The following is a 19,477-nucleotide window of genomic DNA, read 5'->3' as shown; positions in this document are numbered from 1 at the left end:
CTCTTTGAGAGCGGTTTTGAAGGTGGGTAGTGATTAATTTTTTTTTACGGCTGTGGGTATGGGTAGGGCGTTCCACATTGATGTGGCATAATTGCGGAACGTGTTAAGTCCCTTGTTTGAGCCGAATCTGGGTTGGACATGATTTGTGGAGCTCCCTCGGGTGTTGTGGTCGTGGTATTCACTGAATTGATTGATTGATTGAAAAGTTTATTAACAGATTGCAGAATGGGTACAGTACAGTACAGCTCAATACATACAATTGTTAAGGGGATGCAGACCAGAGAAAGACTTTCGTCTTGTTTACATCAGGGTCCCCCATTTTCAATTCATCATAATCACTGACCTTTGGGAAGTATATCGACATGTACATGGGTCAAAATAAGTAGACTACTGAACGCGAACCGGGTCATTAAATTACTCTGCAATTAATTAGTAATTAACGGGTTTACTTGGTGTGAGAGAGGAGACTTGTTTGATTACCTACTAGAAATTGTTATTCAATGTATTTCTTTATTTTCTGTTAAAGTTTAAACATATGACTAATGATGATTAGACCTCCTTAGGTGCAGACCTAACCTTAATCCCTCCTTCCTCCTCTGGGCTGCTATGACGCCTGAATTTACCCAAGGGGATCAATAAAGGAATATATTATCTTAATTATTTGCTGCTTAGGGCTGTCCTTGACTAAATGCATTCTTGGTCTACTTAATAGTAATAGAGCTTTGTCGACTAATTGATTTGTTGATTTAACATTAATTGACCAATCTGAAACATTTAGTTTCCACATACATTTATGCAGAATGACTTCTTTTGAATCTAGTGCTTACCACAGATGTGCTCATCTTTCAGCATGGAAAAAAAGAATTTAAAGAAAGATACAAGACACACGGTTCAGCAGTGGAAAGGACTGTGTCCAGACGAGGCTTAATTTAAGTGTTATTGTATCCGTTGGGAAATCTATTTGTGGTCTGCTTGTTTTAATATAATGGTAGGCTGCCACAAATAAATATATGTATGAGAAACACTACATACTTGAGCATTCTGGTTGTACTTTTACACAGGTTGCCAAACGGGTTCACCCTTTCAAACCAGAAGTATTGGAGTTGGTACCGACAATCAAGGTTTGAAAAGATCCCACAGTGGGAAAGCACTGAAGTCTCCACCAGCAAAACAGTCCTGGGTAGCGATTGCTTTTAAAGACATTGGTCTGATTAAAGTACCAAAGAAAGCCGACTCCTCAACAAGTGAAAAGTAAGTTTAGTTTGTCTCTGAAGCCTACTTTTGCGATAGTTCATACACTTGTTGGGATGCATGCTGCCAGAGTTATTATTGATTTGACAATAAAAACATTTTGCCATTGTGATCAAATGCAGTATCTGAGGATAAATGATAACATTTTCAGTAACCATAGACGGTAGTTAAATTTTCTGTCAAAGCGGTTCAGACTTGACTGAAAGAGGTTACCAGCTTGAGGTCCAGTTCATTCTCCTGTTGCCAGACTGATTGTGTGACAATAATTAACCAATTTGCATTGTACTTGTTGCCAAAAAAGAAGTGTTTATAAATTATAGTTATTAGGGGTGTCACGATTTTGAATCAGAGTTGAGAATCAATCAAAATGAGCGTTCGATTTCAACCTTCAAAATCACGAGCAGGTTAGTGATCCTCCCAGTATTTGTTCCCCCTCCACCCCGCCTACTTGTAAAAAAAAAAAAAACATTTCAAAGAACACAGCATAGCTGCTAATTAATGAGCTTACCCGTAGCCTGCATTATTGTCCTTGACCATGGCCCCTGCCAGAGTCTGATGATGAAGAAACTGAACTAGAAAATCCTCTTGCTTCCCTCAAGTTACTGGCGTTCCCATGAGTTATATAAACAACGATACCGCGACAAGTCCATCAATATCCTTTTCTATTTTGCATTGATACAACTTGTCATTCACTTAGCAAGGCTCTACTCTTATCAAAACGAACAATCCCACATGCAGTTTGTCCAGGAACCGCTTAACGGGAAGAGACAGGGTTTGTGGGAAGTGTGTTCTTATAGTTTGTTTCAGAAATGGTCACATTTTTTAATGTAAATATACCAATCTGACATATTTAGTTGATCTGTTGATTTGTTGAATGATCCTTGTAGTAGCTGTTGTTACTCTAACCCTACAAGAATTAGAAAATGTAAATGACAGTTGGCGGGGAATAAAACCAATGATCTGTTTATCTTTACAAATCAAGACTCGATAGTCTAAAAGTTTTAATTGAAAATCTAATCGCGACCTTAAAACCGAAAGTCAAATTGAAACGTGTGAGAATTGTGACACCCCTATTAGTTATAAATGACCAATTAACTAACAAAAATAAGCTTGTAATTTGGAAAACAAATGTTCTCTTAACACAAATTTATCAATCAAGATGCAAGGTTCTTTTGTCAAGGTTCTGCGCCTTCATGATGAATCGCAATGGAAAACCTGAAGGAGTGTCAAACTGATGACTCTTGTTTCTGACCTAGGTCTTCCACCTCCATCCAGATTGATGCCTGCAGGGACCAACAGTCCGTTTGCCTTTCTTCTCATGTCTCAGAGAAGAGCAGTTCCTCTGGTGTTGTTCACCCAAAACACGCGTCCTTTAGCGAACACATGGATGTCAGCGTTCTGGAAGATGTGTGTGTGAACTTGGGATGTCTTCTCCAGTTGTTCCAGCACTGTGAACGATGCAGGGGTGTATGTGCAGTCAGCACACATGGAGACAGAGAACACTTCTCTGTCCTCGGACGGTGCAAAGACTGCAGTCAGCAGAACACGTGGAGCAACCAGCCAGTTGAGGTAAGTATTGGATCCAGTAATGATGGCAAGCTATGCAGTGTTCAGACATATAAAACGTTACAAATATGACCTTACATTACAGATTTTCATAGGGAAATGTATTTATTAAATACACAGGATAAGCTCGTCTTCGAGGGGGACCTTCAATATAAAAACAATAGAGACAATTGACAGCACAGCAATAACATTAACAACACAATGAACATGACTTATAAAACTTAATGAAATTAGTTGTAAGATGGGGAAAATAAAGTGGTTTTAAATATACCAAATGAGATTAAAGATCGTAAACTATATGGTAAAGTATTCCAGTTCAAAGGAGCCCCAAAAAGAAATGCCCCTTTACCAATTTCCAATTGGAACTGAAAAGAAGAGATTATCAGTCAATATGATTCTAACGGCTGTTTCAGATAACGGGTGTAATATATATGTAAATGCACTTAAAACTGACCTGAAGCAAGTGTCTCCTAGGGCAGTGGTGACCAAGACACCCCTGACACCTTCACCAAAGCACCCCAACTCTTAACCTCTTCCACCCGACGGGACCGGTACCGGTCCCAAATGACATCACGTCATAAATCAGTCGTTTTTTTTTTTCAAACGTATTCTACACAAAGCTGTTGACTAGGGATGTGCACAAGCTCATTTAGTTGTTTTAGGTCTTCGAACTGTCGCATGTGCTCCTAAATAATACGCTTGCACTATCGAGTCTTGGCTTTAGGCAGAATCACAATATATTTGCACACATAGCGTAGCAAATGCTGCGGTTAGACATACACTAGTACTTACTTACTGATCACAGGAGTCTTCAATAACATTTGAATAGTAATCCATTTTGTGAATACATTTGCTGAAACAACATCTTTGTTGGCAGACGATTCCTTATCACAGGGTTCGCACAAGGTCCTTGAAGTGCTTAAAGTCCTTGATTTTTTACAAAAGACCTGGAATTCCTTAAACAGCCAATTTTAACGAGGTGCTTAAAAAGTCGTTTTTTGTTTTAATAACATCAATAACAGCTGTCTTGCACACTCTAACTGCTTTTCCTAATTTCTTCACCCGTGATGCTCTAGCTGGCAAGCAGGCCAAGAAGATGCTTTCAAAAAACAGCATTTAAAAGTGAATTGTATCCTTCGAGTGACATCCTTGATGAATGAAAAATAGTCCTTAAAAGTCTTTGAATTTCATTTTGCAATGTCTGTGGGAACTCTGTTATCAACACTGCTATCTAACGTTGGCAAGCTAAGCGTGCATAGCATGTAAGCATGACCATGACCTGAACGTTAAGTAACCTCGTCACTGCATACAACTTAATTTAATCCAAAAGTCCATTCAGAGACTTTGTATGAAATAAGACATTTGGGGATGTCTGACTATTTTCCCTATGCTCAGTCGACACTGTTGACACGCCCACTATGCAAAGCGTGCTCTCTCTCTCACACACACACACACTGCTCCGGTCATGCATCCACTCAAATACGCCGGATGCGTATTTTACTAGTATCGACTAATAAAATGAAGTATTGAACCATTCTCGTTTTTCTGAAATAAGTATTGCAATACATTTCTAGTATCGGTGTATCGTGCAACCCTAGTCACAATATTGTGATATATTGCCTTTTTTCAACTAAATGATGTCCCCAATGGCAATGTTCCATACAGAGTTATTTTAAGAGCTTTTATTTAGAAATAACAACATGACTGTGTGAAGGTAGGAGACGAGTCCAGCAAGGGAGGTCCAGGTATCCGTTGTTATAGCCACTTTGTCTAACTGGGCTAATGCAGTACCAAGAGACTCGGCTCAATCAGTGTGTATTTTTCTGAGCCGTGAAGTGCTTCTCCGAGAAGTACAGTGTACTCTGGCTCCATGTAGGCCATCGGCTGTCGGAATCCTTTCCACTCCATGCCAATGTGAAACAATGTTTTTCATGTTTGTATTATTTGAGTTTATTTTGTTTGTCGGTTTGTAATTTGGAGTTCATTTTGAACAATAAATAAAAAAAATAACAATGTAAAAGACAGAAAGAGAATCTATCTAAGATAGATTTGCTGTGAAAAGAGAAATAATAAAGTAAGATAAAATAATAAACGAACAAAACAGTCTCTTGTCCGAAAAGGCACAGGAAGAAGCAATATGCTTATCAAGTCCTACCCCTTATTGCAATCCCTTAAAAAATTTCCCATCTTTAAATATATCAATCACTTCATCATTAGTCCTACATAACCAAGTACACCTTCAAACAGTGATCAGTTGTCTTCCAACAAAATCATCTCCAAACAAAATCACTTGATCAGTCAATCGATCAAGTTAATATACAAACATTACTGTTAATAAATTATGTTTTTTTTTTTTTTTTTTTTTACTTTTTTAGCGTTTATCGCTTTTCTGGTCAAGCATGACCGACAGATACAGGATGAAACGGGATGTAGAGCAGGGGAAGACATTCTGGCAAATTGACGGCGGGTCCGGGAATCGAACTCCGAGTCCACCAGATCCGTGATGCAGCACGGTTTTCCCCGACGCAGAAATAGCGGCGAGATATGCGGTGAGCTACTGGAGCTCCCCCAATAAATTATGTTTTTTACAATAAATAGGCTACTGTCCATCCAGTATCTTTATAAAGCAAAAGGTATATGCTGACTAGATCAGAAAAAATACTAACAAACGAAAACAAGATGAGTCAATAATTTCAACATCTCCATTAACTCAATCAGCGCCTAGAGCAGCGTTTCCGTTAGAACATATTCGTGCCGGTCTGAGTGTCCTGCAAGATTTCTATCACCGGACATATTCGAGATATTCCGGTCAGTTTTAAACAGCAGTCTATTATAATCACATTTTTATGAGCTAACGAATTCCGTTATAATTGGACATGTGTATTAATTACATCAAGCGAAGAATGAGAAATTGATTTGCAGAATCAAATTACTATCTCTCGCCTCTCAAGTTAGTGCGATACGCTACCAGCATCAAGCTCCCGCTGCAGCAGCTCTGTCACACGCACCCCCAAATGAATCTCGAGTCGACATCGCTTCACCTCGTTGTATCAGACACGTCACACATATCATAATGTTCAACTTCACGTATACAGTCATTAATATATTCCAAATAAAATAAGTCCCTCGATACTCCGTGCTGCTGCTGACTTGAAATAAAATAGACCGATACGCAGTCGGTCCGACACTAAACAGCAGTCTGTTATAATCACATTTTTATGAGCTAACGAATTCCGTTATATTGGACATTTGTATTAATTATATCAAGCGAAGAACTGAGAAAGCAGAGAGACGGCAACATTATCGTGGGTTTGCGTGACGACTCTCTCCACCTCGCAACGACTTATTTGCAAAGAGTATGGCGCTGCAGAGAAGCTGTTCAGCTGTTATTGGCTCTTTTCTGGGAACCGCACAACAGCGCCCCCCACCCAACATTGGCTGAAAATGGCTGAATTGGAGTACTGCTGGAATATTGCATTGGACTGCTGGTACTGCGGCTCTACAGCTTCAGAAAAGTCCGCACACCCAGCACTAAGCTCTCGCCGACAACGTCGTTGTCATTATTAGAAGCAACGAGGAAACAAATGTAATGATCGTTTCGTTCATCGCATAGGCTATTTAATTTTAGCCTATTTTAATACAATTCAAATAATCAAATTGTGCTTAGACTCAGGGAATTATTTTCACCGGACATTAAGACCGGAGAGATAAAATATGTCGGACTTAAACAGATTTTGCCGGTAAAATACCGGTAATTACCGGCTAACGGAAACGCTGGCCTAGAGGTTGCTATTTACCATGTGGTAAGAACGCCACCGCTTTAAAGAATAGGGATACATGGCGTGTTTGCAGGGCTCAAAACTATATTAAATATTATAGCTATGGATCTAATAAACACGTCGATTGTCAGTAGGGCTGTCTTAAATACTTCGAAGCTTTGTTCGATGACACAAGCTTCGAACATAAAAAAATAATCAAGTTTAAAGATTTTTATTTTTTCCTCTCTCAAATCTTGCGCCTCCATTCCAATGAAACGAAAGTAAGCGGCGCCTCGACTCCACCTCTCTACAACAAGCACGTGGAGATGATCTGTGTTGAAAACAACAAGGATATGTGCAGCAGACATGTCGACGAACAAGATTTCAGACGTGTGGTTACTGTTGTGAAGGGCCAGATTAAACCGAATATATATATTTATTTATATATATATATTTAATTGTATTTGTATATTCTCTAATATTCCCTGATATCCCTTGTATATTCCTTGTACAATATGCATTGAATATCCATTCTAGCCTACTGAACATCCCATAATAGTCTCCATTCTACTATTGGTCGAGACCTTGGTGCCAGGCTGCCATACCCCTCAGACCCAGTTCAAACGTACCGCTCCACATGTACGAACAAGTCCTAGTTCCGCGTAGGAATCTGACTACCGCACCACTAATGGGACTATTTGTTCATAGTGCGTATATATACTGCGCTACTAAAGTAGGACTTCTTTTCAGTCCAGTTTCTTACCCTCCAATAGAGTCACAGACGTAAAGCCTGCCCGCGACGCCACGTGTGGGAGTAAGGCCAAGTTCGCCTACCATCGGTATTGAGACATTGTGTATATTAATATTTGAATAGTCATATTTGGCACTATATCGTCGAGTTGGACGTAGTCTATTAAGCTAATAATAGTCTGTTAATATATAGTGCTTCGTACGGTGAGAATACTACCGTAGTCAGTACCCCATCGTTTCGGGCAGAGAACTGGCTGCTTATCCAGGGTGGTTGACCCCACGTGAAGCTGCACCCGAGGAGCCCCAGAGCCGACGAGCGAGTGGACCTGTATACCGGATTATTCTACCGACGACAGCCCGCCTTCCCAGGCACGGATTATGCTTTGTATACTTTGATTATTCCATGGATAAAGACCCCCGACACTGCCGTGTGTTGGAAACCCCCCCCCCTGGAGAGGACGCAAGGTGAGGAGACGCTCTGCAAGACGAGGTCGCTTCACGTCTCTCCTCCGTGGACCGGAGAACGCCGGCCCACAAAGAGTCCACCTGCTTTCATCTGTGGTCCAAGGATCGCCGGCGCATTGAACGGCACTACAGTGGGTTCACCTGGGATACCCCTGGCCGGATGAGGCAGCCGGATTCTACCCCCCCCCCTCCTACTCCTGTCGGCTTACAAGCGACCGGATTAACCCCCCCTAGTGTGTCCAGTATATAATCATTAAAGTATCATTGCTGTTATTCCTTAAACTATTCCAGGTCGTATATGTACCACCTGCGCCTTCAGAGATTGGACATTCTCTATTGATATACCGACGAATACTCTTGCCATAAAAGTGCATACTAATTCCCATTCATAAATGTGATTGATTTGATTAAGTGCTTGCTCTACACACCATCGCTGTGTAGAAATAAAGACCTATTTCTAATTCGTACATTTGTGTTGGATCCGTTTCATCTACGTGACAGTGTTCATCATAATATATTTATGCCGTGTACTGGGTGGCAGAATATTAAGTACAAAGGTAGTGGTAGTAAGTATCATATCTAGTAATACAGTCAGGGAATTGTACCCCTCAGTTACAGTTACACTTTAATATATGCAAAGACAATGCCCAAAAAGCCGAGTGCCAGATATGCCAGAAGAAAATGGCATATCACAACTCTACAACAACTTTGTCAAATCACCTAAAAAACGTAAGTATCGGTGTACACGACGGCGACGCCACACAACATTAATAAGGCTATGCCTTTGCTGCTATGACTAATGTGTTACCAAGTTGGCTAATTTAATTGTAATCATCTGCTTTTGTAGGTGCATTGTCTGATATAATTATAAATTAAATATAATATAATTGTTTGCTTGATAGACGAAGGTTGCAACATAATTATGTAATGTCATGTCGTTGGCTGTGAGAGCAGCCCCACTGCACCCAGGCAGCGCAGCCGAGTGAAACCTTGTTGGCTGCGTCACAGTCACGAAAGGGGCTACTTAATTAATTAATCCAATCCACTTTATTTATAGAGCACATTTAAAAACAACAAAGTTTACCAAAGTGCTGTACAAGTCCCACAACATAAGATAAAAAAAATATATATATATTATAATTCAGATATATATATATACATTTTTTTTGAAGCTTCGAATTAAAATCGAAGCTCGGCCCCGAAGCTTCGATTGCCAAAAAAAGCTTCGAAGGTCAGCCCTAATTGTCAGTGAGTTTCTTCCGGTCAACATGCAAAAAACATAATTTTACATACATTTCCGTTTTATACCATGGTGAATATGAGTATAGTTTTAGAGTGATCCTGTATAATCCCAAGAAACTCCAGCAAACAGCGCTTCAATGCATTTCCTTAGAAATCGTGCCATTTCTCGCCTGATTTATGAATCATTCTGAAATAAACGCTAGATTATCGGTATTATGTTTCATCATGCATGCACGAAAGTGGGGGAGGAAAAGCCGCCCCTCCGTGCTTTGATCGCAGCCAACGGCACACACACGCACACGCTGTGATTGCTGCGAAAAAATCATCGGATCAACACAAGATTGGTAACATAGAGTCCTTACCTCGTCTATGATGTACTGCAAAAAGAAGAATCCAATTATCTGATCGCCATTTCCAAATATTGATCGCGTCATGTGTCCAACATTTATCCACAAACACATGAATCCACGGTTCTCCAGTGTCCCCAATCCGTGTGTTATAACGTTACTCATGCCCAAGAAGGAAAACCCGGACCAGACTTCTTAGATCGATGCACAGCCCAAGCCAGAGGGATTACAATGATGTGCAATACCGACCGCAAGGCATTAGGCGGCGGTATTGGCCGTTTGCGATCTCAGAGCCATTCCCAATGATAACATCAGGCTGGATGGATGAATTATGAATGGATTAGGGATGCCCCGATCACGTTTTTTGCCACCGATACCGATCACCGATCGTCGTGAGCCATATCGGCCGATACCGATCCGATACCGATCGTTTTTGATTAAAAAGAAATAAAAAATTATTTTATATATATATATATATATATATTTTTTTTAATAAAATATATATATTATATAATTAGACTTGTACTTGTATTAACTGCGAGACATCGCCACCACGCAACAAGTCAAAATGCTCGCTATCTGCAAACAGCTCCACTGTCTGTGTGTACTCTAGTAGCCTCCAGCTCCAAAAAGGATTCTCCGGCGCTGCAGCGGGACCCTATTGGTAACGTTATGCTTTGGTCATTTCACATTCAGCAAGCCCTCAGCTCGAATATGCATTCAATCAATGTTATAAGACATTGATATCAGGAGCTATCTGTAGCTACTGCTAGCCGGCTAGATGACGTTAAGACAACTATTTAGTTCAATCGGACATTTCGTTTTGAACTGTGAACTAACGTCAGCTAACGCAAGCTAACGGAGATATCAACATGGACTACTAGACTTCCTGGGGCATTTGTTGATATCCGGAGCTATCAGTAGCTAGCCGGCTAAATACCGTTAGACAATGCCTACTAAAAGTGAATAGTTGACTGGGTAATTTAGTTTAAACAGTAACGATAGCTAGGTAGCTAACGTTAGCTCAGGTCGAATGCACTATCTAGACTCAGCAGAGGAGGTCCGCCTCCTCTGTGTTTACAAACTCTACACGGGTACGGGCGGGGCTAGGGAGGAGGAGCAGTTTGCAGGTCCTGTGCGTCTGAGACAAGCGAGTGAGATATCCACTTGATCAGTTTCCGCGATCGGCGAATATGACTAATTATCGGAATTCCCCGATCGCATATTTATACTGATTATCGGCCGATAACGATCGGTGGCCGATCGATCGGGGCATCCCTAGAATGGATATAGCGAATAAAAGAAATAACGTCCAAAACCCGACTTTTCTCGTGATTGGTGCTCAACCACTGGCGAGATAACACAACTTTTTTCGTCCTTGGCGCCCAATGTGTTAATGACTTATAACCTCCTCTTTACTGTACCTTTCAAGAATCACTCGCTCAACTGTATTTAATTTTTACCTATGTTATTTTTCATTTTGTCATCTAATCTATTCCAGAAAGTCACCCCACAAACAGAAATACACATGCTTTTAAGAGTAGTGCGAACACACAGCTGTTTTAAATTACATTTCCCGCTTTCCCTCTAAGACAATAGTGTCAGCTTTTATACTGTATGGTCCTTATCAATGGAGCATCTCCAAGGCATGCATGCTATTACCGTAAATCCTCTAATAGTGGAGGGTATTTAAATAGAGGACGGGCCTCTTATAATGGACGGGGGTTTGATACATGCAGACAAATACAGGCCGGCTTCCTATACAAGGTCGCAAAAAAAAATAAAAAATTCGTGCCGTGATATAGAATGAGAAACTCTTGTCAATGCAAATTAAGTGCTGCCTCTCTCTACCGTTCCCTACTCTCACTTTGTTGGCGTTAGCGTTAGCTAACGTTGTCATAGCTAGATCTGTGGTGTCGGCTGGATGACGTTGCCTTTGTTTTGCAAACGTTAGTTAACGTTCGCTAATCGCTATCTATAGGGCGTTGGCAGGCGGGCTGGCGTTGTCCAGTTGACATTACATATCATGATGGCTATGATAGCGTTAGCTAAAGCTACTGAATGTTATCAACTCGATTCGACTCGGGTAGAGTCGAGAAGGTACCACACGCTAAATTGTCCCCGGACCCCGCAACCTATAGACGGTTCCAACTTCAGTGTGTGAATTACGTTAATCCACCACAGTTTTACAATTACAATTGGCCAGTTTGTGAAATTAAGGCCTGCCTCTTATATAAGCCTCTCTAATAAAGGCCTGGTGCTCTTTGCAGCTGAGGTAAATACAAGACCCGTCCAATATTAGAGGATTTACGGTAGTAGGGATGGGAATCGCGTTGGGAGCCGGTTCCTAATTGTCCGATTCCTGGAATCGCATGCCTCCGTGACTATCGATTCCTCTTATCGATGCAATGTTTTTCCGACAGTTGCGCATTTTAAAACAATGTTATAGCCACGCATGCAGCCATAGCAGACTATTTGATTCCTTGACTAGGAAAACCTAAGTGAAAAACGAATGCTTTCACTGTATAAATATTCGCATATGCTCCCGAAATGCTCCCGCTGTTTCTATGTGCAGTGAAAATTCCAATTCTTTGCATCCTAGTAATTAATTTACGTGGTAAACTAACGTTAGCCGCTAACTAGGGATGCTCGATATTGGCTTTTTTACAGATATACCGATATTGTCCAACTCTTAATTTCCGATACCGATATCAACCATTATCAACCGATACCGGTATGCAGGGTTTCCCCCCCCAAAAAACGGAACAATTTCAGGTAATTAACATTACATATCTCTTGTTGTGGAATTAACACAACATTATGCATACTTTTGACAATAAGAATGTGTTCTTACTTGCTTGCCTGGGTAAATAAAGGTTATAGAAATGTAAAAAAAATTATAATAATAATTGAAAACCGATACCGATATTTTCCGACATCACGTTTTAATGCCAATATCGGCCGATAATATCGGTAGGCCGATAATATCGGACATCCCTACCGCTAACGCATTCAGACATAGACAGAACACAGCTGAGCTAGGAAGGGTGGGGGCCAGCGGGGCTCTTTCTACTGGTTCAATTAGCACAAGGAGCCCTTTCTGTGTGTGTGTGTGTGTGTGTGCGCCAGATGAGATGACATCAGAGGAGTTTGATTTACGTTACTTAGTTATGTTGTGTCAGTTATGTTTTTACTTGTAACCTTTATTTATACAGGTATAGGTTATTGATAACGCATTTTTGCAATAACATGTTGAATGCAACTACAGTTCAATAGATAAAATTAGTTTAAGAGAATATCAAATACATTCTTTTATTTAAGTGTATAGTTAATTTTCTTTTTACAGTTTTTGTATTTTTCTGACATGGGGGCTTAGTTCTGTTGCATTTCCCATTTGAAATTACAAATATAGCAGGAATCGATAAGGAATCTGATCGATAAGCAGAATCGATAATGGAATCGTATCGATCAAATCTTATCAATTCCCATCCCTAGCTATTAGCATCACATAATTAAGATAAGATTTTGATTCTTGGCTTGCTGGTTTCTAACTAATATAATAAGAGATATAAACTACAATTAACTTTCAAATGTCTCATTGCAAAAGGTGCAAACTTTTTGTAAGTCATTTGATTAATCTATTAATTGATCATTAAAATAATCAACGGATCAATAATTAAGAAAATGATTGTGAAGTGAAAGTGATTTGTCCTGTGCCCTAGGTATCTGATGAGCTGGTTAATCCTCCTGACCAAGGAAAAGGACACATGGAGACGCCAGAGGGGACGGGCATAAACAAACGACGAGGCAAAGCAGATGACACGAAGACAGAAAAGCCGTTTGTAGAACTGGAAGTAGCTATAGATTCTGACGGGGAGAAGAGTGCGGAAGAGAATGTGTTTGGTGGCTTGGAGGAGGAGGAGGAGGAGGAGATGGAAGGAGTGAGTGACAGCAATGTAGAGGATGGACAGCAGGAACAGGGGGAGAAAGAAAATGGAGAAATTGAGAATGCGGAAAACAAACCGTTGCTGGCTATCAGTTGGCCCGAGTGGGACGATTGGCAAACTGAGGACGACAAGGACGAAGAGCTGAAGCAGGAGGAAGTGGAGGAGGAAGAGGAGGAGGAGGAAGGGGAGGAGGAGGATGATGAGCATGATGAAGACTGGGAGGAGGAGGACGACGACGAGGAAGAAGACTCTGACTCTGAGTCGGACTCTGAGAAGAAGAGTAAAATAAAACAAAGTCACAAACCAAGACCCAAGAGCACCAACAAGAGATCTACGCGCCGCACCCCACGGCTGTGCCCAGACTGCGGTGTCACTTACACCAACCCTAACCACAAGTGCCATGAAGTGGATAAAGGTCCATTCATGATGATATGTTCTGAATGCGGGGTTCGCTGTGTGTGCGAGATCAGTCTCAAAATCCACAAAATGCACTGTAAAGTTAGAACTAACACCTGCAGGTATTGCTTTAAGCAGTTGGCAACATGGGAGGACAAACAAAACCACCAGGAACAAAGCCATTCCGAGAAAGACCCCTACTTGTGTTCAGAATGTCCCCAAAGGTTTAGCAGCATAAAGGAACGACGACTTCACTTCAAAGAGCACAAGAAGTTTATCTTACAGTGTAAAACCTGCCACAAGCAGTTTTCAAATGGCAATCACTTGAAAAGACACATGCTGTCCCATAGCAGTGATAATAAGCCCTTCAAGTGCAAGGTGAGCAGTATTTTCTTGTTTAAATGTGTATTGTATAACATGAAATAAAATTACAGAATTGTATTTAGTTGGTTGTTTATAATTAGGGATGCACCGAATATTCGGCCACCGAAACATACCTGCCGAAAATGGTTAAAAAAATGCCCTTTCGGCCGAAAGGGTTTTAGCACAGAAAAAATATAACTGAATGTCCTAACCTAACGTGTTGTTGTGATGGCGTAATCAAAACGCGGCTACAGTCATAACATGCGCAACGTGTAATGTAACTAATGCACAGTGAATCACGTTCAAAATATAATTAAAGGGGAACTATCTTATAAATTACCTTTTCCAGTGTTTAGGGTTATTTTCTAGCTATGTGGACTTATTGTAATAGGATCTATGTCTCTAATTCTAGATTTGGCGCATTCTTCCAATTCTCCTCTCACAATAATGTCCCTCCCTCAAGTGAGTCATCTGAAAATTAGCGTATTCGGGACGTCAGATGGTGCTCATTTGCATAATAACGCCCGCCCCCCTCTAGCTGCCAGCCGAGCGAGAGCGAGTGGGGAATGTCCCCAAAACGCGCGTGTGGTTTAACAGCTTTCATGTGAGAGAAACAGGAGAGGATATCAGGGAAGAGTCTTCCCTGATATCCTCTCCTGTTTCTCTCACATGAAAGCTGTCTTCCCTGATATCCTCTCCTGTTTCTCTCACATGAAAGCAGTCTTCCCTGATATCCTCTCCTGTTTCTCTCACATGAAAGCTCTCTTCCCTGATATCCTCTCCTGTTTCTCTCACATGAAAGCTGCTAAACCACATGCGCGTTGTGGGGACGCGTGTTGCTTTTTAACAGCGGAGCAGTGCAAGAATGTGACAATTTGACCATGTGACCGCGGCAACGCGGGAGAGCGGCAGTGCGGAAATAGGCTGTCTCTAAGACAAACTCTAACCTTAACCAGCTCCTTAACAGCGCCTAAACTTAACCGTTCTAACCTTAACCAACTCCGAAACAATGCCTAACCTTAACCTTAACCATGCCTAACCTTAACCGGCGAAAGAATACACGTTAAAAAAAAAAATCACGTTAAAAAAAAATTTGATGGGATTCGAACTCGTCAACAACGGACCGCAGGACCGCTGCTCTGCCAGGTGAGCTGAAGCGCCGAATGAAAATCATGGCGGATTACTAGGGCGGTTACATAATTCCGCAAGCTCTGCCGCTCCGCTCGCTCTGCCGCTCCGCTCTGCGGTTGCCGCGCCTGCCGCGGGGCATGGCGCAGCCAATCAGGGAAAACGCAGAAGCAAAAGCAGCACTGCTGCGCTGTTATTAAGCAATAGGCTGTGGGGACATTCCCCACTCGCTCTCGCTCGGCTGGCATCTCTCTCGCTCTCTCGCTCTCTCTCTCTCGCAGACTGTGGACTGACTGTCACTCAAAGTGCTTATGGGCGGAGCCAGGCCATAACAGCCTGAAATCCGGAGGCTGAAAAATGATGGTTTTGAGTACTTGATTAGAAATATAAACCAATGCATTTTTTTGAAAAAAAACGTACAGATGTCTTCAATAGACTCTCAGGAATTGTGTAAAGTTGCCCAAATAGTGCTAGGAATAGTAAAATAGTTCCCCTTTAACTTCTCTTGTGATCCTGCCTAGAGCCAGGACTCGAGAGTCACATAACGCTCCAGCTGCAGGGAGGGGCTGAGCACTACCCACACTTTACAGCTTGGCAGCTCTTAGTCCTGCGTTCTACAGCCTGTGATAACTCCTCTTGGGAGTCGCGCTGTTTCTATGTAAACTCCGTTAAACTAACGTTAGCTGATAACTAAGTTATGCTAGCTAACAACGCTCGCGTTGCGAGCAACGCGTCCAATAAATGCGTCTTTAACATGCTTTATATCCTCGCCATTACTATATGCCCGTCGCGGTTAAAAAACCTTTTAAACTAACGTTGGTTGATAACTAAGTTAAGCTAGCTTACAACGCTTCCATTCCTATTTCACCCGTCTCTCTTAACACTTTCAGTGCCCATGACGTCATAACTCGTTTTATCAGCCCAATGCCTGAATGCCCACAACCAGGGGAGGAAATTAGGCCACTTTACTCGCCAATTGAGAGTATTTTTTACGTTTGGCGAGTAATTCATGAAGAGCACTCGCCAGTCTGGCGAGTACTAGTAATTACAAAACAAAACAAAAAAATCATTCTGCAATCTGCTGATTCGCTCACTGGCACAAGCCGGACTGACTCCCCCCTTGATTCCTCCCATTTGCGCCTCATAATAATCCAACCATAACCAATGAACATCATCGTTGTACAGATGCGCTCTAAGCTCCTCCAATGAACACTCATTTTCTAGAAGATGCCGCCCATCTAGGGGAAGTGGACAGACCACTGCGCACGGACCTACCAGGGCTCGAGACTAACGATGTCCCGTCGTCCCGGGGACGATCAAATATTGATTTGGGACGAACAGAAATCTTTGCTGGGACGCATCCGGGACGGAGAGGATTTTTTTTTCACAGGAAATGTCAATTGGAGCCCTGGGACCTACAGACTCCTGCCACCGGCTTGACAACGTAGACAAACTTAGACAAAAACACATCAGTGGATGAAAATAATTGCATGTAGAGTCGTCGCTTTCGGATATCAGTGCGGTCTGACATGGGGGCGAACAACAGCATGCGACGTGTCTCCTTCGAGTCGGATGAGAATGACAAGTCAACCAGCATTAGCCGGCTAGCTACCTAGCATGTAACAAGCTACCATAACGCGCGTTCAACATAGTGGACTATACTGAGCGGCTTTGCTTAAATGCAGCCGAGTGACATTTTATTATTACCGGGTTTCCCCCCATATCACCACTCGCCCATATGCCCTTCACAACGGTGATGTTGTCATACTTGGCATTCAGAATACACCTGCTGAACCCCTAGCGTTGTCGATTCGGTTCCAATGTATTGTCATCATACAGCACAAGTACAGTACAACCAGAATACATTTGGCATACAACCAGAGTGCAAATGTAACAAGTCAAGTTCAAGTTGTTTTATTTAGCTATTACATTACAGTGAACTGCTTGGTTCTTTCACTGCCCAACTCAGTACAACCTAAACCAGCCCAACCCAGTATAACCTAGACCAGCCCAACCCAGCATCTTTCACTGCCCAGTTCAGCCCAACCCAGTCCAGAATAGTTCCCTCTTTCATGTTAATATGTGATATCCTAATATTTTGAAGAGTAGAGACAGTGTGATTAATACATGTTGTATGCTAATATTGTGGAGAGTAGAGACACTTATTCATGTTTTATGCTAATAAATATTTTAACGAGTAGAGACACGGTGTGATTATTACTATGATTGAAAATCAATTTAGACGAAGACATACAAAGAAGTAATTATCACAATTAGCGATTTTATTTTTGGCTGGTAAAGAAATCAGTTTGGCTGGTAAAAAAAATCATCTACTCGCCAGTTGGCTGGTAAGCCAAAAAGTTAGTTTCCTCCCCTGCCCACAACGTTTATTAGCGTTTTATTTTTTTATTAGCGATCTGAATTCATATTTCATCAACCGAGTCTCCCGTTGGTACAGCAGCCCCTGTAGGAGCTCAGATGTGAAAAAATCTATCGTCTATCCCTGTGTAACTGCAGGTCAGTCGCTTGTCGGATCAGTCGATATGTAGAGGCGGAGCCAGCTGGCTCCTTGAGCTGGCAAGCTGTCTGCTCAACATGGAAGTCATCGCGGGACGGGAATCAGCCTGGAATATATATTCACAGTAGCCAATACTCAATCAATAAGTGTGATCGATATTTGGAATGGCGATCAGGAATTTGAATGATCTTTTTGGAGAACATCTGATCTGAGGTAAGGAATCTATTTTACCAGTCTTGGGATAATCAGTTGTATTTGCTGAGATCTCGGCGTTTGCCCTATGTGTCTCTGTGGTGCGCGATCGCTGATGAGGAAATCAGAGAATAGATTTTTAAGCTTTCGTATCTAGCGTGCATACGTACACATATACTATCGATAATCTAGCGTTTATTTGAAAACTATTCATAAATAGGCCGAAAAATGACAGTTTGTGTATTCTAGAATATTCCAGTAAACGTCTTTTATCATGGAATCTTTATATTTTCCTTAAACGAGGGCTTTTCAAAATGCTATAAAACGAAAATGAACCGATAAAAAAACAATCCACTTTGACAATGTTGACTGGAAAATGAGTCATTGATAAGCGACGGGCAGATTAGACACATAGCCATAATTTAAAACATAGATTAGGCGTTTTTAATGCTAACATTGAAGTGGATGGTGGGCATTCAACCGGTAAATCAAGGTTAAGCTTGGGCTCTGAAAGTGTTAACACATCGAGTGCCACGGACACGTTTTGTCGTTAGTTCATGCCGACCTTTGAGTGTCCCCGACGCTATATAGCGTTTGTTTGTCTTTTTTTTTATTGGCGATTTGAATTCATATTTCATCAATCGAGCCTCGGGTTAGTGCTGCAGAGTCTCTCTGAGCTCAATTCGGAAGATACTGCCCCCTATCATCTCTCCCTGTGTAACTGCACCCCATTACTTTACACTGATGCAGGGGGGGTGGCCAGTTTGCTCATTTTACTTTTCCGTCAAGCCAACTGAAGGATCGATTGTGCTCGCCGGCCCGGAAAACGCGTGGATGTATTTACAGGACCCAACACTGTAATCAATAAGCGTGATCGATATTTGGAATGGCGATCAGGAATTGGAATAATCTTTTTGGATAACATCTGATCTCAGGTAAGGAATTTATTTTACCAGTCTTAGGATAATCGGAGCTGTTTTCACAGAGATATCACCGTTTGCCCTATGTGTGTGTGGCTGTGATCGCTGATGAGGAAATGAGAGAATCGATTTTTCAGCCCGCCTCTATAGCGTGCATAAGTACACATATACTATCGATAATCTAGCGTTTATTTGAAAACGATTCATAAATAGGCCGAAAAATTACAACGTTTTTGTGTATGCTAGAATATTCCAGGAAATGCCTTTTATCACGGAATCTATATATTTTCCTGAAAAACGAGGGCTTTTCAAAATGCTATAAAACGAAAATGAACCGATAATATTTCGACTGTTGACTGCAAACAAGTCATTGATAAACGACAGGCAGATTAGCCATCATTTAAGACAGATCATGCGTTTAGAGCGCTATCATTGAAGTGGGTCCTGGCATTTAACCATGTTTCCCATGGTTGGCACTCAAACTGTTAAGCTACGTCATCCCCCACTAAGAGTCACGGGAGATGTAGTAAATACAACAGTCCTTCCATGTAGGCTAGAACGCTGTGAATTATGACTCAGTAGCCACTACAGTAACCATCAGCTATAAGCTATTCTCCCTCGTGTGTGTGCATAC

General features: G+C 41.6%; 1 protein-coding gene across 2 annotated transcripts in view; it reads left to right on the top strand.

Moving 5' to 3' along the window:
• Positions 1-19,477, top strand: part of LOC311244624 (uncharacterized protein) — a 44,340-nt gene that overhangs the window by 9,198 nt on the left and 15,665 nt on the right. For both annotated transcript variants that reach the window (XR_014620708.1, XM_084334231.1), the window contains exons 3-5: positions 1,062-1,251; positions 2,508-2,820; positions 13,102-14,100. Coding sequence is in view for 1 of the 2 variants with exons in the window: in XM_084334231.1 (XP_084190357.1) it covers positions 1,062-1,251; positions 2,508-2,820; positions 13,102-14,100 (1,502 nt within the window). In the remaining variant the exon portion in view is untranslated. The remainder of the gene's footprint in view (positions 1-1,061; positions 1,252-2,507; positions 2,821-13,101; positions 14,101-19,477) is intronic.

Source organism: Notolepis coatsorum, assembly GCF_963971535.1.
Source record: "Notolepis coatsorum genome assembly, chromosome: 17".
Taxonomy (NCBI): Eukaryota; Metazoa; Chordata; class Actinopteri; order Aulopiformes; family Paralepididae; genus Notolepis; species Notolepis coatsorum.
Note: the sequence above shows the minus strand (reverse complement) of the source record. Positions and strands in the feature narration are given on the sequence as shown.